This window comes from Magnolia sinica, chromosome 2 (assembly GCF_029962835.1).
Source record: "Magnolia sinica isolate HGM2019 chromosome 2, MsV1, whole genome shotgun sequence".
Taxonomy (NCBI): domain Eukaryota; kingdom Viridiplantae; phylum Streptophyta; class Magnoliopsida; order Magnoliales; family Magnoliaceae; genus Magnolia; species Magnolia sinica.
Window position 1 is genome coordinate 24,823,971 of NC_080574.1, and position 19,628 is coordinate 24,843,598.

The 19,628-nt window shown below is 44.1% G+C and overlaps 1 protein-coding gene across 1 annotated transcript in view; it reads left to right on the forward strand.

The window, feature by feature from the left end:
- Positions 1–4,206: 4,206 nt before the first annotated feature.
- The window catches only part of LOC131224422 (uncharacterized), a 45,348-nt gene continuing 29,926 nt past the window's right edge, over positions 4,207–19,628 (forward strand). Inside the window, exons 1-5 of the mRNA XM_058219882.1 lie at positions 4,207–4,233; positions 15,883–16,183; positions 16,417–16,469; positions 17,935–18,027; positions 18,122–18,345. Of these exons, the coding sequence (XP_058075865.1) occupies positions 4,207–4,233; positions 15,883–16,183; positions 16,417–16,469; positions 17,935–18,027; positions 18,122–18,345 (698 nt within the window). The remainder of the gene's footprint in view (positions 4,234–15,882; positions 16,184–16,416; positions 16,470–17,934; positions 18,028–18,121; positions 18,346–19,628) is intronic.

Sequence of the window (19,628 nt, forward strand, 5' to 3'; positions counted from 1 at the left end):
CCCCATAATAACCGCATAATGATCAATACAGTCCCAAAAAACTAACTGCCCCATTGAATCCCATACCGCATAACAGTAATGACCGTTACCTATGTGTATTGACTTCTATGGCCATTTCATAATAAACACAAAACACCTTATTTTTATATCATAATGTAGCTTAGATTTGGATATGTTTATTTTTAGTCTCATGCCCTTAAATAATATAGAAAAGCAGATGAACGACATGGACGTAGCATACACGCATCAATGCGAGCCTAACGGTAACGGTCTGATGGTCTTGGGTGAGGTCCAGCCACACCTAATCGGCTCCCGTTCGAAAAATGGGATAATGTGGGCATTGTATGGCACAAAGATATACTTATGCCGAAGCTATGTGGGGACACAAAGATGTTCTTGACAAATCTCCTCCGTCCATCTATTTTTAAAGGCTACAATAATATAGGAAACTAAAAATTAGGCATATCCAAAACTGACGTGGGACACACCACATAAAATAGCGGGGATTGAATGATTGGGGGTGATAGAAGTTTTGATCAGGATGATATTTGTTCCTATAGTTTATCTTATTGGTAATAACCATATGAACGATCTGGATGGAATATACACATAACGGTCAGTTCCAGGAAGGTTTCAACGGTGGATGTTTCCGTTCCCATTGTTTCATTTGTGGTGGCCCACATGAGCTTTGAATTTGCCTGATTTAAAAAAATTTAACCTATTGTGAGATTTAAAAACAGATGGATGAAGTGGATTTATCATGTGCATCTATGTGGGCCCACATAGCCCTGGGGACATGGATTTCGAAAGTTCTTGCGTTGGGATTGTAGATGGGTCCCAACGTGATGTTTCTGATAAATCCACACCATCTATCCATTTTGGGAGGTTATTTTAGAACATGTGACCAAAAATGAGGTGTATCCAAAAGCCAAGTGGGCCGTATGAGATGAAACAATGTAGATTCAGTGACCACCGTTTGAAACATTCTTATGGCCACAAAGTTTTATATCAGGTGAAGTTTCTGGTGATTTCACTACATCCGAGTGGGAATAGGGGTGTACATCAGGCTGAACCGAGTTGAACTGGGCTCAACCCAGTTCGCCCCGGTCACCAGCCAAACCAGCCCGAACTTGGCCCGGCCCGGTCACCGAGCCAACACATCCAGCCTAAATCCAGCCTGGTAAGCAATCGGGCGAGTTCGGGCCGAGTTCGGGCTAGTTTTGGACCCACGATTTGGACGGCCTTGATTTTTTGACTCTGCTCCATCTACTCCATAGGAAGAGCTTTGGCAGGTAACTTGAACGACCTTGATTTTTGGGAAGGGCTTTTGTCATAGATTTTTTGGACTTTGCTCCATCTATAAAGGGACCCACGATTTGGACGGCCTGGATTGTTGTAAATGGTTAGGGTAACTGGGTAAGAATTTAGGAAAAAGTATAATATATATAGGCAAAGTCGGGCCAAGTCGAGTTGGGTTTTGGGCCGAACTGGAACCTATCCAAACTCGACTTGAACTCAGTTTCAGGCTGAAGAAAATGGCCCGTCCCGACCTGAACTTAGCTCCAGGTCAGGCCGAGTCAAACTTTTTCGGGCCGAGTCGAGTGAGTTAATGGGGCTAGCCCGGTTCGTGTACAACCCTAAGTGGGAATGACCTTATAAAAGGTTTGGATGACATATAAATATCAAGGTAGATCCTAGGAAAGTTTCAACAGTAAGAAACTCTTTCCCCAGTTTCCCCTCTCGTCCGGTCCACTTGAGTCTTAGATCCACCTAATTATTGGTCTCATATTCGAGCTCCCACAACGGATGGACAGTGTGGATTTCTCAAAAACATTATTGGGGGCCCCCACCTAACATCCTAGCGCAGGAACTTACTGCAAAAGGCTTTCGCAGGAAGTTCCTGCGCTGGGATGCTAGATGGGTCCCAACGGGATATTTGTGATAAATCCACAACGTCCATCCGTTTTGGGAGGTTATTTTAGAACATGCGACCAAAAATGAGGTGTATCCAAAAGCCAAGTGGGCCGTATGAGAGGAAACAATGTAGATTCAGTGACCACCGTTTGAAACATTCCTATGGCCACAAAGTTTGATATCTGGTGAAGTTTCTGGTGATTTCATTACATCCGAGTGGGAATGACCTTATAAAAGGTTTGGATAACATATAAATATCAAGGTAGATCCCAAGAAAGTTTCAACGGTAGGAAACTCTTTCCCCAAATTCCCCTCTTGTTCGGTCCACTTGAGTCTTAGATCTACCTAATTATTGGTCTCATATTTTAAAATGAGCTCCCACAACGGATGGAGGGTATGAATTTCTCAAAAACATCATTGTGGTCCCCACCTAACATCCCAGCGCAGGAACTTACTGCAAAAGGCTTTCGCAGGAAGTTCTTGTGTTGGAATGCTAGATGGGTCCCAACGTGATGTTTATGATAAATCCACACCATCCATCTATTTTGGAAGGTTATTTTAGAACATGCAATAAAAAATGAGGTGTATCCAAAAGCCAAGTGGGCTGTACGAGAGGAAATAGTGTAGATTCAATGACCATCATTTGAAACATTCCTATGTCCACAAAGTTTGATATCCGGTAAAGTTTATGGTGATTTCACTACATCCGAGTGGGAATGACCTTATAAAAGGTTTGGATGACATATAAATATCAAGGTAGATTCCAGGAAAGTTTCAACGGTAGGAAACTCTTTCCCCAGTTTCCTCTCTCGTTCAGTCCACTTGAGTCTTAGATCCACCTAATTATTGGTCTCATATTCTAAAATGAGCTCCCATGATGGATGGACAGTGTGGATTTTTCAAAACCATCATTTTGGCCCCACCTAACATCCAGTGCAGAAACTTACTGCAAAAGGCTTTTGCTGGGATGCTATATGCGTCTCAACGTGATGCCCACATCGTCCATCCATTTTGGGAGGTTATTTTAGAACATGCTACCAAAAATGAGGTGTATCCAAAAGCTAAGTGAGCTGTGTGAGAGTAAGCATTGTAGATACAGTGACCACCGTTTGAAACATTCCCATGTCCACTAAGTTTGATATCAGGAATAGTATACATGTGAAATCCACCCTAGGTGATTGTTGGGGACAAAAATACAAGTCCGAAGACTCGGACTTAATGCCTCGAGACTCGGACTTAATACCTCGGGTCACCGAAGGATGTGTCAAATCCGAGGCATGGTTCGCTAAACCGAGACAACGGTTGAGTCGGTTCGGACGACTTATCAGCGTTCCGGGCATGTGTCGGGCGGACCACCTTACAAGACCGACCGTCGCTAGGTCAGATCTCATCCCGGATATCTTGGGATAAGATCTCCGACCCCGAAGCTCACGGGATCGGATGACGGCTCAAGATGGGCACGATCCTATCTCCGTGATACCAGGAGAAGATCCCGCGCTCAATATCAGGAGGACCCCAGCAGCTATAAAAGGAGGACCCCTGTCACCTTGAGAGGTACGAAACAAATTCCCTCTAAAAAAACCTTTCAATACTTTGAGACCCCGAGTCCAGGCCTGACTTTGGCATCGGAGGGTCCCCTGATCGAGTCAGGGTCTCCTTTGTCCTCTTTCTGTGCAGGCATACAAGGGTCAAAGGAGGACGAACCAGACATTTGCATCAACAGTTTGGCGCCGTCTGTGGGAACGTGCAAAAAGCCATCTCGTATCTCTATACTGAGTCCAATGGTGATGACTAGAAGGACGGTCCCAGAGGAAGATTTAAATGGGATTGAAGGACCGGTGGGTCCAGTCGCGGCCCCCGCGGCCCAGAACCCACCTAACAACCGCCAACGAGGAGCGACCCGGACAAGCAACAATCAGCGGGATCGCGACGATGGCCGGTTGGATAAGGAGGTTCAAGAAATCCGGTCTGATATGAATATGATGAAGCAGATGCTGGAACGAATGTATCAGCAACAAATGCAGCCGCTCCCTCATCCTCAAGGGGAGACGGCACGGGCTCCAGCTACGGCTACGGCGGTTGATCCTCAACCTCCCGCGCCGCAGTCTGTCCGCCCAAGCCAACCCCAAGGCGGATCAGAACCATCTCCGGCGCAGTCAGCCCCCCGACTGATCTTCGGCACGAAATAGAGCGAAGAAGGCGCAATCGCCCTTCCATGGAAGGCACGGTAGAAAGCAGCGAACCGACATTCAAAATTTCAAAAAAGAAGTGCGGGAAGAGATGGCAAAAGAGATGGCGGACATAAAGCACGGCAGGAATGTATAACCGGGTCCGAAGCGAAGGCATCCCCCTTTGTGGACTCGTTGAAGGCCCGATTGCCCGAGAGGTTTCGATTACCTCAAATCACTCCTTTCACCTGCAAGACCGACCCGACGGAGCATATCGGTGCTTCAGAACCTATATGGAACTTCACGACGCCTCGGATGCGAATGTGTCGGGCCTTTTCTCTTACATTGATCGATGTAGCTCGACCGTGGTTCAAACAGTTGAAAGTCCATCAGTTCATTCGTTGAGTTGAGCGACGCCTTCCTCACCAACTTCATCGGAAAGAAGAAATTGAAGCCCCCGGCACATCTGAATAAAGAAGAATCGGGAGAGCTATTGAAAGATTACATCAGCGTTTTAATTTCGAATCCCTTCAAGTTCGAAAACATTCGGAAGAAACGGCCCTCAATGCGCTCATGCAAGGAGTTAGGGATAAGCCATTCTTGGCATCTCTAGACAAAACTCCGCCCGATACACTGGCAGAGTTTATGGCCCGATCCGATAAATATGCCAACGCCGAGGAAGCGCGAATCCTGCGTGAAACAAAAACCTTGGCCAAAGAGTCGGCCAAAAAAGAGGCCGACTCGGCCGGAGGGAGGAAACGCAAAGAGGATCAAGCGCGTGACGAGCGAAGGTCAGGAAAACGGCCGGATCAAAGATTTTCCACATATACTCCCCTGAATAAGACTCGGGAAGAGGTACTGATGGAAATAAAAAACGAAGGCTTTGTTAGCTGGCCCAGTAAGCTCAGGAGTAATCCTAATCGGCGGGACAAGGATAAGTACTGCCATTATCACCGCGATCACGGGCATAACACAAGTGATTGCCGTCACTTAAAAGAAGAGATCGAACGACTCATAAAAGACGGCCGACTCAGAGAACATATGGTCAAAGCTGGGGCAGCTGAGGCGCGCCCGACCGAGAGTCAGCCCATGGAAGAAATCCGGACGATTATCGGCGGTCCACAATGTGGGGGCGACTCAAACAACGCGCGAAGGAATCATGCACGAAAGCTTAGTCAGCCTCAGTCCGAGCTCATGATTATTGATCGGCCATCAAAGGAAAAGAAAAGAGAAAAATATTGCATATCGTTCACTGAGGAAGACGCCCGAGGTATCCATCACCCCCACGATGATGCGTTGATCGTCTCCTTGGCGATCGCTAACCGAAAAGTGTTCCGAATACTCGTCGATACAGGATCATCTGCAGACGTATTGTTTACTGGGGCGTTCGACAAAATGGGGATCGAACGATCCACGTTACGCCGGTTCGGACCCCATTGATCGGTTTTTCCGGAGGATAAGTATTGCCCGAGGGGACTGTCTCATTACCACTCACTGCTGGCACTGCCCCACATCAGACGACGATGATGGTTGACTTGGTCGTCGATCAACCCTCGGTATACAACGCGATACTCGGCCGACCTTCATTGAGTCTCCTCCAGGCCGTGGTATCCACATACCATCTTACAATGAAATTCCCGACCGAGTCAGGAGTCGGAATTGTCAAGGGAGACTAGCAAGACATGATAGCTGTAAAAGGAGCCGCCGACAAGAATCCGACCAACATATTAACAATCGAATCATTGGACCCTCGGGGCGAGAATTATGAACGAGGACAGCCGGTCGAAGATCTTGTCTCAATCCCCTTAGTCGAAACAGATGAATCCAAGACAGTACGAATTGGCTCATCTCTGCAATCCCCTTTGAGAGAAAAGCTGATCGCCCTGCTCCGAAGGCACGCCGACGTATTTGCTTGGAGTCATGAAGATATGCAAGGGATCGACCCTTCCGTGGTGACTCACCGACTTAACGTCGATCCGTCATATCGACCGATCCGACAGAAGCGACGACCGCTCGGCCCCGAACGATACGCCATCATTGAGAAAGAAGTCAACAAACTACTCCAGGCTAATTTCATAGAAGAAATACACTATCCAGAGTGGGTCGCAAATGTCGTGCTTGTAAAGAAGTCCAACGGGAAGTGGCGAGTCTGTATTGACTATACCGACTTAAATAAAGCCTGCCCCAAAGATAGCTTTCCGCTTCCGAGGATAGACCTGTAGATAGTACAGCCTGACATGAGCTCCTTAGCTTCATGGATGCTTATTCGGATATAATCAAATTGTAATGCATCAAACAGGATAAATCAAAAACTACCTTTGTCACCGACAAAGGCCTTTATTGTTATTGAGTGATGCCATTTGGGTTAAGAATGCCGGCGCGACTTATCAAAGGTTAGTTAACAAAATCTTTGCTCGGCTTATAGTAGAACCATGGAAGTATACATCGACGACATGCTCGTCAAAAGCAACACGGCAGATCATGTGAATGATTTGGAAGAAATGTTTCTAATCCTCCGCGGAAGTTCCTGATGAAGATAAATAAAAGTAAATTTGCTTTTGGAGTAGGCTCAGGTAAATTCCTCGGTTTCTTGGTCAGTCAGAGAGGAATAGAGGCAAACCATGAGAAGATAAAGGCTCTGATTGATATGGAATCCCCCAAAACCATTAAGGACGTCCAAAGGTTGACCGGACGAGTCGCAGCACTTAATCGGTTCCTGTCCAGAGCAACGGATAAGTGTCTCCCTTTCTTCAAACAATTGAAAGGAAGACAAGCGATGGGTTGGACGGAAGAGTGTGAAGCAGCATTCCAGCAATTAAAATCATATCTCGGTTCTGCACCTCTCTTATCAAAACCCGAACCGGGGGAGTCGTTGCTCCTCTACCTAGCGGTATCCGAGGCAGCGGTGAGCTCGGCTTTGATACGAGAATCCGAAGAAAAGCAACTGCCGGTTTACTACGTCAGCAAAGCGTTATTGCCAGCAGAAACGAGATACCCAAGCTTGGAAAAAGTGGCCATGGCTTTAATAACTTCCTCTCGCCGACTCAGGCCGTATTTTCATGCCCATACCATCATCGTGATGACCGATCTTCCGCTCGGTGCTGCAGAAACCAGAAGCTTCCGGCCGACTCACCAAATGGGCTATCGAGCTGAGTGAGTTTGATATTCAATACCGACCAAAGGCAACAATCAAAGGGCAAGCCGTAGCTGATTTTATCGCCGAGGGAACGTCTTCAACCGAACTTTCAGTAAATGATACACCGAAGGACGGTGCAGTTCCGACCTCGACCGCTCCCCCTTGCCCTATTCCGTGGAATCTGTATGTCGACGGTTCTTCCAACTCGAAGGCCAGTGGGGCTGGGGTTGTGCTTGAAACCCCCGATCATACCTATATACAGTACGCCTTACGACTTGGGTTCCAAGCGTCGAACAATACGGCGGAATATGAAGCGTTGTTACTCGGCCTCCGACTCGCCGCTAGCATGGAAGTCACGCACCTAAGTGTTTTCAGCGACTCTCAGTTGGTTGTTAACCAAGTTACCGGTGTATACCAGACACGGAAAGACCGGCTAAGGGCTTACATGGAGAAAGCGAAAGAACTTATCAACGGATTTCAATTCTGTCGTGTGACTCGGATCCCTCGCACGGAAAACAGCAAAGCCGATTTGCTAGCGAAGCTCGCCTCGGCCAAAGAAGATGAAATACCCAGGTCCGTCCCTGTCGAATACGTTGACAAGCCAAGCATAGATGAGCCAATTAGCGAGGCTGTCAATACAATCGACTCGGAACCTTCCTGGATTGATCCAATCCGCCAATACCTTAACGAAGGAAAGTTGCCCGAGGATCGGGCCGAGGCTCGACGAATTAAGATTCGAGCCTCCCGTTATACCATATTCAACGGAACCCTCTACAAGAAAGGTTACTACGCCCCGTTGCTGCGGTGCCTCAAACCCAGCGAGGCAAACTATGTGTTACGGGAAATGAATCTGCGGAAACCACTCTGGAGGGCGATCCCTCGCCTACAAGGTCCTACGACAGGGATACTACTGGCCCACTATCCAACACGACGCTCGCGAGCTCGTTCAAAAATGCGACAGATGCCAACGGTTCGCGGCAATTCCGAGGCAAGCGCCCGAAGCACTAACGCCGATGACCGGTCCCTGGCCTTTCGCACAGTGGGGCATCGACATCATAGGACCGCTCCCTATGGGAAAAGGTCAGACCAAGTTTGCTGTGGTGGCGGTTGACTATTTCACGAAGTGGGCCGAGGCAGAACCATTAGCTAAAATAACCGAGCAGAGAATTTGTATGGAAAAACATTATCTGCCGATTCGGGGTACCCCGTACCATCGTTACAGACAATGGAAGGCAATTTGATAACAGAAGCTTTCGCGGGATGTGCGACAACCTCGGAATCAGAAACGTTTATTCTTCGCCTCATCATCCTCAAACCAACGGACAAGTTGAGGCGGTTAATAAGATTATCAAGCAACATCTTCGGACCAAGCTTGGCCGAGCCAAAGGAGCGTGGGCCGAAGAGCTCCCGAAAATTCTTTGGGCCTACCGAACCACCGCTCGAACAGCCACAGGGGAGACCCCATTTTCACTAGCCTATGGCTCGGAAGCCGTCACTCCCGTTGAAATCGGATTACCGTCGGCTCGGATCACCACGTTCAGTGCAGAAGCAAACGAAGAACTCCTTGCACTCGGACTTGACCTTCTGGACGAACAAAGAGAAGTGGCACGGCTGCGCACGGAGGCGCGGCAGCGACAAGTGGCTCGGTTCTACAACACCCGAGTTAGGATTAGAAGATTTCGAATGGGGGACATGGTTCTTCGAAAAGTGTTTTCTAACACCAAGGAATTTGGTTCGGGTACATTGGGACCCAACTGGGAAGGACCCTACATCGTCTCGGGCACCATTAGACCGGGAACGTATCAGCTAGAAGACCTAAACGGACAACCGTTGCCCCACCCTTGGAACGCTGAACACCTCAAAGTCTACTATCCCTAGTTCTGTCTTCAACGATTAAAGACTCTGGGAGATCTTTATGCCTACTTCAAAAATCATGGAACTTAAACTGAACTTCCTCTGATATAATTTTCAAAGAGATGAAAGGTATATGAATTAGAATGAATTTCATCACCAAACCATGCCCAGGAGACAAAGTAAATAACAGAATTAAACTAATTACCAACCAACCAACAATGTATGAAGATCGAGAAGGGTATTGTTATCCTACCATGCCCATGGAACAATGATGAACAACAGGGCTTCCTGACTTCATAACATAACAAGGGGAAAGAAATACTCAAAGCCATTGCAAACCCATTGTAATTTCAGTCACAACGGACCATTAAAGACTAAGAAAAATATTTCTTTAATAATTAACTAAAATCATATTCAGTGTATGAATTAAAAGCACAAAATATAATCTCCCATCTCGCTACAGGCTTCACCTCTTAGCCCTAGCTAAGAGGTTCAGCCACACACAGGCATGATGCGGCTGGACCCCTTAAACAAAGTAAAATAAAAATAAAAAGAAAAAGAAATAAACAGAAAAAAATACTAAACTCCACCACTTTTTCTCTTGTTCAATCGTCCAAGCCAAACCGTTGCTCACGTGCCACCCCTTCTTCTTTCTTTCTTTCCTTTTCTTATAGGTAAAGCAGGCCCTGGAGAGGTGTGCTGCCGTCCGTAATTGAGTTGGAGTTGGTTTCGCTTGAGTTTACGCAGCTGAGTTTGTATGCGTAGACAAAGCGCAAAACGACTTGTGTTTGGAGTGTATTTGCGGCATGATATCGACCTACCCATCAATTCTGAAATCTTGGCTAGGGTATTGGCCTCCCTGTGTCTCTTCTGGACGGTCCGGATCACATATTCGACCATGAGCAAGATCGCACAATGGCCCAACAGCGGCCGATTTTCTCGGACGCAGGCCTGCGAATTTTCTTGCGCTGTGAAGTGCAGTGGGCCCATGATCGCTGTCGGAGGAGAAATCTACGTCGTCCATTGATTTCCCCTCGAAAAACCGGTTGGGAATGGTCAGTTTTGGACTGATTTAGGTGTGGCCCACAGAATTTTCTCCCTACCGTTCGTCCTGCGTTTGGACTGTTAAAATCCGATCCATGCTTTTTTCAGGAAAAACTCCACCTAGGGGAGGGTCACGCCCTCCCTCTGGACTCAATGGTCGGTTCAGATGAACGATCTGGATGAAAGGTGGGCCCCACTACATGAGATCAGCGGACGCTGGTGCGTCCGCTAGTTGTCCGTGCTCTAGAAGGAGAGGGAGACGGGTCTCCGTCGTTGACTGGGAGACTCTGGTCCAGTGCACAGCGGGCGTACGCCTGCCGTGTGCACAGGCCATGTAAAGTGGGCCCCACCTTGATGTTTTATAGAAATCTGCTCCGTCCATCTGACTTCTCATCTACTTTAAGGAGATGAGACCAAAATCAAGGTATATCCAGAGATCAGGTGGGCCCCAAATCGCTGTTCTATGGGCTGATCTAACTATTGGGCCACTTCCATAGTGATCTGAGGGCTGAAATTTGACGTGTACGGTTAATTTGTGGTTCTTAGGCCATTTATGAAGTTTCAAGCCCAACGAATGGTGGGAACCCTGTGATCTAGCATTCTGGACCAATTTCGGGCCACTTGAGCTTCAGTTTTTCGATTTTCTCAAGTCTCTGGCATGTAAATTCGTCGATCTCAGTCCCTTGGAGTCCGTCCCTTGCCTTGGTGCATTCTGAATGTTAATTCCATGCTTTTAGCATCCCGATCCAGTCCCAGCTTACATCCCGCAACAAAAACACGATTAAAATGAGCTATTAAACGGTACCATGTTCATAAATCTAGGCAACACTGGGTTCGATATGCAATATTTGACCCTCAACAGTGAGTCTCAACGATGCATTAATTAAACCTAAAATTTAGGGTGTAAAGGTATGAATTATCCTACAAAATCCTCACAATATGGTGGGTTATACAACACATCAAGGTGGGCCCACGAAGCAGGCTGGATGGCCTTATGGGCCACTCCCAGCCGCACTACGGTCAGATCAAATGTCCGTTGGGTCTAAAATTTTGTAAGGTGACACTTTTGTGGGTGGACCAAACCCTTAAAAATTTTCAAGATTTTTGGACACCAAAAATAATTTAATTAATTTAAATAAAACAATCTGTCTAGAAGATCAAACTGACCTGGACGTCCCAACGTGGTGGGCCAGTCCGGCCTTTGCCACGGTGTGCATAGGGGTCTAATGGCCCCAAAAATTTGTAGGTGGGTCCCACCATGGGTAGGTCACATCTCTGTAAATTTTATAATTTTTAGAGACCCTAAAATATTTTAATCAATTTTAGAATTCCAACCGTCAAGGGTGGAATGCTGCTGGAAAAATAGATGTCCACTGTCCTGAATTTGGGTCATCCAAATGGGTGGGTTCTGGGCCTCCAAAATTCCTGAAATTTGGGCCCAAGGTCCCTCATCAAGCTTAAAACAAGTTGGGACCTAGAAATATGGCCCACCTTCTGAGAAAATATTTTTAAAATTTTATTTTTATGGAACTATGCTGCTGGACTGCACAGCAGGAATTTCTGGCAGCCCACTATGTTGGATGCCCAAATGGGGTCCATTGGCCTTAAAATTTTGCAGATAGGTCCTACCATGGATGGGACACCTTTCTGAAAAATTTTAAAAATTTTGAGTTAATATAAGTATTTTATTTAATTCATATAAAATATGGACAGCAAGGTCCAAATTTTATTTTTCTGCTGCAGCAATGCTGCTATCCCCTAATGGGGTGGGCCCTGGATGTCCAAAAATTGAGGAAATTAAATTTAAACATTCTTTTATATATGTAGTAAAGGTGGGGTTCACCAAAGTGTCCCACCTGATCAGAAACTATTTTAAAATTTTACATTTCCAAATTACAACCTTGTCGGAATTACAGTAGAAAACCCCGCAAGTACCCATATTGGCCCACCCTTTTGGGGACCCAAATGAGGTCAATTGGGGCTGAAATTTGGCATGCTTATAGGTGGGATACCCATATTCAAAAATCGTATTTCACTTGTTATACAATTCCCACCAAAAGCCCCAAATCGTGGCCTTAAGTCGGCCCAAATATCTGTCCAGACAGATTTGGACAACAACATGTAATAGAAAGAATTAAAATATAAACATTGTTTTCCATGGGATTTAACCCCAGGAATTTGTGTGGTGGACCACCCCAGTGGGCCCCACAAATGTCCAGACCTTCCCCATCATCAAATACCCTTTGCATGTGTCCCATTTAGGTGGATTTTGGGGCCACATGTCTAAGGATGGACCGCTATGGGCGTCCAAGCTCCATGGTTGGTCTGGATTTTTGTTGGCCTACAAGGTGGGCCACACATGCAAGATCAGAATTCTATCATTAGAAAAATAAAGAATCGGCCACAAGAAGAGGGGCTCCGCCACATTGAGGCCCTCCCCTTCATCAATCACACCATACATTCCTTCTATTCATATGTTACAACAAAGATCCACCACATGCATGTCCTAGATTCAAGATCAATGGTTGGGATGCCATCCCAACCATGATTCTAAGGTCTAGATGACCTATCATGCCATGGAATCCAAGTAATCCTCCATAATGGGGGCCCATAGAGGGAAAACTCCATGCATGGGCATGCATGCATCAAATAGGCCATTTGGCCACAACTAAGGGATGATGTAGGATCTCCACCATTGATTGGTGGGTCCTACACTTCCCATAAAAAAAAAGAGATCTAAGAACATGAAAATAAAAATCCTAAATTCTAGGAACACACTCACCTTAGATTGCTCCAAACTTGGACCTCCTGGCTCCTAGTGCACCAAGGGATCCATATCAATGGGTGAGATTGGATTTAGATGGTTAAATTTAGAGGATTAAAGGGGAAATGAGGCTGGAATGGAGGGAGGATGGGATAGAATAATGGAGGGAAATTGCTAGGGAAGAAGAGAAGAGAGAGAGAAATGAGAGGAAAAGAGAGAGAAACTTCTTTTAAGCTAAGTAATCATTACTTTCTTACCTTGGTTAGAGAGGAGAGATGATTGTAAGTAGGGAGTTACAACCAAAATTGTAGGTTTAATAGGTTATAGTAGGCATGTGGGTGGTGTTTGGGTGGTGGTAGTGTAGGTTATGAAAATTTTAGGTGGTGTTGGGTAGTGTGTGTTGAAACTGTGCATTAGGGATTGGACCATATAGGAAAATTTGCACATCACTCCTAGGTGGGTCATGCGATCATGATCAAGGACTATAACATGAGATACACACAACTTATGATCTATACATCGGATGGACACATAAGACGCGTCGTTGGAACCGCAACGATGATGCGATCAGAATGGCATAGTTTTCACATCGATCCGAGTCGGGTCTACGTGACCGAACTCAAGGATGACCACAAACACTACTCGAAGGTCGCGGGTCGCTGAAATTTGACCGGTAGGACCGTGGGACCCAAATAAACGAAATGCATACTCACACACACACATGCATACATGCGAACTCGGGTCGGGTCTCAATGATGATCAAGTAGTGTACTATCAGATCTAGGTCATCGTGTCATCATTAAATGCAACCAAAAATGTTTTATCGATTATAATAAATTTCAATGGTTGAAAAGATTTGAAAACCAGTTAAAAACCTTTTAAGTATTAGGCTCAGTAATAAAATCACTTGATTAGTGTTGATCTGATTAAAATCTAGCCATATATATGCCCCTAAGTAAATCTAATAGATTCCTTATTGGCCTTTGCAAGAACTAATAGATTATAATGGAAGAACCCAACTGTCTACTTTTAATGTCTTTGTATTGATCTTGTAAGAAGAGCTAAAATCAATCAATCATAATCAAAAACCTTGCATATTATCAAGTTTAAGAGTTGATAGTCTTTTATGCACCATTAAGTTCACGATCACATTGATCATAGTATAAGCTAATCGGCCCCTCAAACCCATGACTTGATGTCAATTCAACAAATGTAAGTATCCAAAGGTCCACCATCAATCCTATATCATGGAACGCATACACTCCTATGTGGGTTAAAGGAAAAGGCACACCAACATCAAGTTGGTCATGATGGTGGAGAGTGCCCATCCTCACCCATTTGAGTCCACTCGCATAGGATAACCATACATCTCATAATATGATGCTTATAAGTGTGTCCTTAGTACATGTGTCAATTATAATATATTGGGGTACTAAGATTCATAGACCACAACTATTCTTAATAAAAAATCATAATGTCTAATCTCAAATTCCGAAGCACATTTTAAGAAATCGATGCTCTATATAATTTAACACATTATTTTAAACATTACATTGAATGAATGCTTATTTATTATAGTGTAATTTTTATGAAATTGCGGTTGTCATCGTTTGAAATTTAATCACAACTTTAAATTTGGAGTTGAGTTTGGCCAACTTCGGCACCGAATTTTGAGGCGTAACCGTTGAGATGGAAAAATGCCTCGAAATACATGAAAAGGTACTAACGAGAATTTTATTCTTGTTAGTCCCCAAAAAATGCACCTATCAACCAAGACAACTCTTATAACTCGATAGACCTTAAAAGGCACAAAAAGTTATAACATAAGCACTGGTCTATAATATAAAAGTGTAGCTTGTTTCCCTCATTTATCATGACTCCTCATGCCCAATAGAGGCCAGGGGAGATGGTAAGAGGTGAATAAGTGGGTTTAAGAGTGAGGGTATTTGGGTAAGAAGTGTGCTCATAGAGGTTTTACGGGAGATCTCCCTTCACTACACCATAAAGGTTGCCAGCTTCAAGAAAGAAAAAGAGAGAAAATTACAAGGAAAGAAAAGGCTCACTAAAGTTTACGAGTAGGGTTAAGGTTGGGAATGCAAGATCATCTCTTTGAGATAAGAGTATCGAGCCTCCCATTCTCTTTCTCACATCTCAAATTAAGTTACATTTTAGTTTACACATTTTGTCTTCAATTTCTATTACTGTTGTTTTCTTTTTCTTACTTATTTTTTATTTTGGGGTTTGTCCACTTAGACCATAGATGTAGGCCTGTTTGTTAACACTGAATTTTTTTTCACTTAATGCCCAGTGGGGAAAGTATTTCATTATTTTATTCCCAAAATTTTTGGTGAAGGAGGTCTAGCTTAACAGTGAATCCTAAAAGGGCTCTGCAAATATATTTTTTAATCCAATATTATCCTGTACAGAACAAATATTTTATTGTTTACATAATAAACAACCCAACTTTTAATCGTGTGACACTTTTCTGGGCCCACCGTGATTTATGTGTTACATGCACGGTGTCCATCAACTTTTTTATATCATTCTAAAGCACGATCCCAACAAAACATGTACTTCCAAAGTTGAAGTCAACCATCACACAAAAAGTAGTGGGAATGGAACGACTACCTCTAAAACTTTCCTAAGGTCCATCATGAGGTTATTTTCCATCTAACCTCTTCATAAGGTCATATAGACCTAGATGAAGGGAAAACACAAAAATCAGCTTGATCAGAGCCTTCTGTGTCGATAAGAAGTTTTTAATGGTAGACACCCAATTCCCATTGTTTCCTATAGTGTTGCCTACATGAGCCTTATAAACGGCCTGGATTTTTGGATTATTCCCTAAAATGATATGGAAAAATGGATGGACGGTGTGGATAAAACATACACATAACAATATACCCCACATAGCCCTAGACAGGACTGTTGTCTCTAGCTAGATCCTGACGGGGGTAGTGCTGAATCCCCACAGGGAAGAGGATTGTGTGGTGTGACACAAGCCAACTTTTAGACACAAGCGCTTTCATGTCTTCAAGCCGTGCTCTTCTCTCAAAGAATCCAAGAAAAAGACCCTCCAAAAGGCCTCCTTCATCCCCCAAAACCTCAGATTCAATAACCCCAAGAACGACGACGATGCCAACGACCAATCTGATGGCGGCTCCGAAGGGGAGACCGCCGTTAAAGGGACCATCTTGGCAGGCCTTCTGCTTGTCGGCGTCGTTGGAGGATTCGGATGGGCTGGGTACATTTACAAGGATCAGATTAACGCATTCTTGACGCAGTTATCGGGCTTCATCGAAGGTAGTTCCTGTCTCAGTTTCAAAGATCCGTCTGGGATTTCTTGAGAAATTTGGGCGGTTTTAGTTGAATTTCTGTTTGATTTCAAAATTTCGGCACTTTTTGGATTTGGGTTTATTCGGAAAGTTCTTCTTTCATAAATGAGAAATGGTTTTTGGGATTTATGTTGTTTTGGAATGAATTCTGATTGGGTGGTTTGGAATGTATGCTGGTGGTTCTGTTCTTTCCTCAAACAGGTTATGGGCCAGCTGGATATGCTTTATTTGTAGCTGTTTATGCCGGATTGGAGGTGAGATCTACATCTCAAAATCCGGTGCATTAATTTGGTTTGCAGCTCCCTTTAGCGTCAGCATTGTACCTTTTTAATAAACTCGGTGTCATACTATACTCTTATGTGCTATATTTTAAGGGCCTAACATCCCACAATCTGCAAACTGGAGCAAACTAAGTAGCTATTTCAAGCCATTCCTCTCTTTAACTTGACTGCAAATTTAGCTAGTTTCTGATCCTTTAGAGCAAGCGCACTGTGAAAAATGGATTACTGCGGCTTGGATGTAATGAAGTAGTTGGGTTTATTGGATCCTCTATCTCTGGTCCATATCAATGTCGATAGTGTTTCAGGTTGGGTTTGAAATGCTGTCTATATAATGATATGGGTTTAGAGCTGAAAAGGCAGAAAACTGAGGCCTGCAAAATGCGTCCTTTTGTTTCCCACGCTACGCCAAATGCAGAGAAGAAAGGTATCGTACAGCCCGCATAAATATCTGGTCATCTCCCAGTTTGGGTATATCTAGATGTTTGTTAGCTCCTCTCTCTCTCTCTCTCTCTCTCGCACAAATCAATGTTGATGGTATTTCAGGTTGGAATCACCATGCTGTTAATATTGATTTGGAGCAGAAAAGGGAGAAACTTGAAGCCGGCAATTTTATTTATTTATTTCAGTGCTGCATCATCAGAATACCATCCAATCCGTAGAAACATCTGGTATATACCTGGTTTTGGGTATGATCAGATGGGATCTAAAAACGTGTGCAGATTTATATTGCTATGTTGCAGACTAATAGTAGTTGATAAATTAAGGTTGCATTTGGAAGAACTTGCGATCTTTAGTCTATAAAGTGGAGATGACCAAATTGTATTTTCCTTCCCTTTGCTCCAAGTTGCCATTGCATTACTTTCAAGTTGGAGCTGAAAGAAACATGATTGTGATGTGAGGGCTACTTCCTCATTATTAATACTGGATACATCTTCAATTGTTTTTACCTGTAATTAAATTGGATTTTACATATTCAATTCACTTGTGCTTCCAAATGCAGCCTGGCACGTTCATTTTGCAGACGTGGTGGCATTTGGTGCATCCTGCAAAATTCAGATGGCTGGATTCACCAAATGCTCCCGTGCACAATCTCCAAAAATGATAATGTAATAATAGCGGGTTGGACCTGTAATCATGGCATTCTTGTTTTTTGTGGTGGACACATTGGTCTGCCCGTGTTTTTAGGTGCATCCAACTCGCCCAAAACTTTTAGCACTCTCTTGCATTGTCCAACAACTAGTAAGGATATGACTCTTTTTTGGTTATGAAATCCAGAACAATAGGAGAGGTTTTATCACCAGGCCTCCAATAATTTTGAAATCTGTGGGTAGAGTGGAAGACAGTTATTCCAGCATGCTTCTATTCTTTCATTCATTCAAAAAGAAGAAGAAGTGTTTCTTGTGCTCGCTATAACCTTGAATCATTCCCATTGTTGTAGGTCCTTGCAATTCCAGCTATTCCATTAACCATGTCGGCTGGTCTTCTCTTTGGCACTGTTACTGGAACTATAATAGTTTCTATCAGTGGAACGGTAAGATGGTCTTGTGTTATGGACTCCCTTCATCTTTGGTTCTGTTTTGTCATCAATTACAGGTACTAATGTTCTTGAGGCTCCCTTTTCTCAGGTGGCAGCAACTGTTGCCTTTCTTATTGCAAGATATTTTGCCCGTGAACGTATTCTGAAATTGGTCGAAGGAAACAAGAAATTTCTAGCCGTTGATAAAGCGATTGGAGAGAATGGTTTCAGAGTTGTCACCCTTCTGCGTTTGAGCCCTTTACTTCCGTTTTCTCTTGGCAACTATCTGTATGGATTGACATCAGTGAAGCTTGTACCCTATGTGTTGGGCAGGTATGTTTCTGAGCCTTTGATTATGCATCCCAATCCGAGTGCAGTTGTGGTGATCACTGGTGTTTATAGTCTGCAACTATTGCTACACACTTGAGCCATAAGTTGTTTGCTTCATTCTGCTTCTTATTATACACATGCCGTTTTAGATGTGCTTCATTCTTGGAAGAAACAGCAGGTGTGGCCTCAAAGTTGCAATTGCTGGTGAATGCAACTAGTTTTGATATTAGATTTTTATTGGTTTAATGTTGGATTGATGAAGGGTAGGTAATCAAGTAAGGGTGCATTAGGTGTTTTTTTTTTTCCATTCCTTTTCTTGCTCCACTTTTAGTGGCTGATTGGATATGCTCCCCCTCAGCATTGAGTTATTAATGGATAGTTCTCATTCTTAATCAAGTACAAATTTCAGCAGAAAAGGTCGGAAAATGAAGCCTTCCTAATATGTTGAGATTTAAAGCAGGATACCGAACTTAAAGAGGCATCATGGTTCTAACTCTGAGTCCTGACTTAGTCCAAATTGGGTCCTGACTCAGTCCAAATTCATCCACAACTGGGATAGTAACAACATATTGGTCTGACTCAGAGGTCCAACTCTGAGTCCTATTAATTGCGCCGATCAACTCAAAAAAGGAATAGGTTGATGGAATACATACACCATAGCGGACCCCACATGCAAACCTATTGTTGATGTTCCCTCTCCATTGTTCCATGTGGTAGCAGGTGGAACAAGATCCTTACCATTGATAATCTCCGTAAGTGAGGTTTAATACTAGTCAATGCATGCTTCCTTTGTTTGATGGATAGTGAGTTGGTCGGCCATTTATTTCTGCATTGTCCCTTCGCGAGGGGAATTTGGGATAAAATCTTCCTTTTATTTGGGGTTTCTTGGGTGCTGCCAAAATCTATATCTGATTTCTTCCGAGCATGGCAAGGAGGAGTGGGTAAAACAGGGATGAAAGTGTGATACTACCATTGCTTGCGGGATTATGGTTGATATGTCAAGAGAGGAATTCTCGATGTTTCAACCAGTAGGGTACTGTAGCAGGAGTCTTTGCTAAGGCAAAATACCATTGAATGGGCTAGGATTTGCCTTGCAATGCAGGACAGCCCTTTAGCTACAGAGGGTTGGGGAAAACTTGTAATTGTAAATATAAAATGAATAACCAGTAGGGAGATGTATATAGTTGTATATAGTTCTTTTTTCTACCTTTCTTGCTTTTTAGTTTCAACTGTATTTTAGCTGGCTATTCTGCCTTTTGAATAAAGTTTCTGTTCTCTCTTAAAAG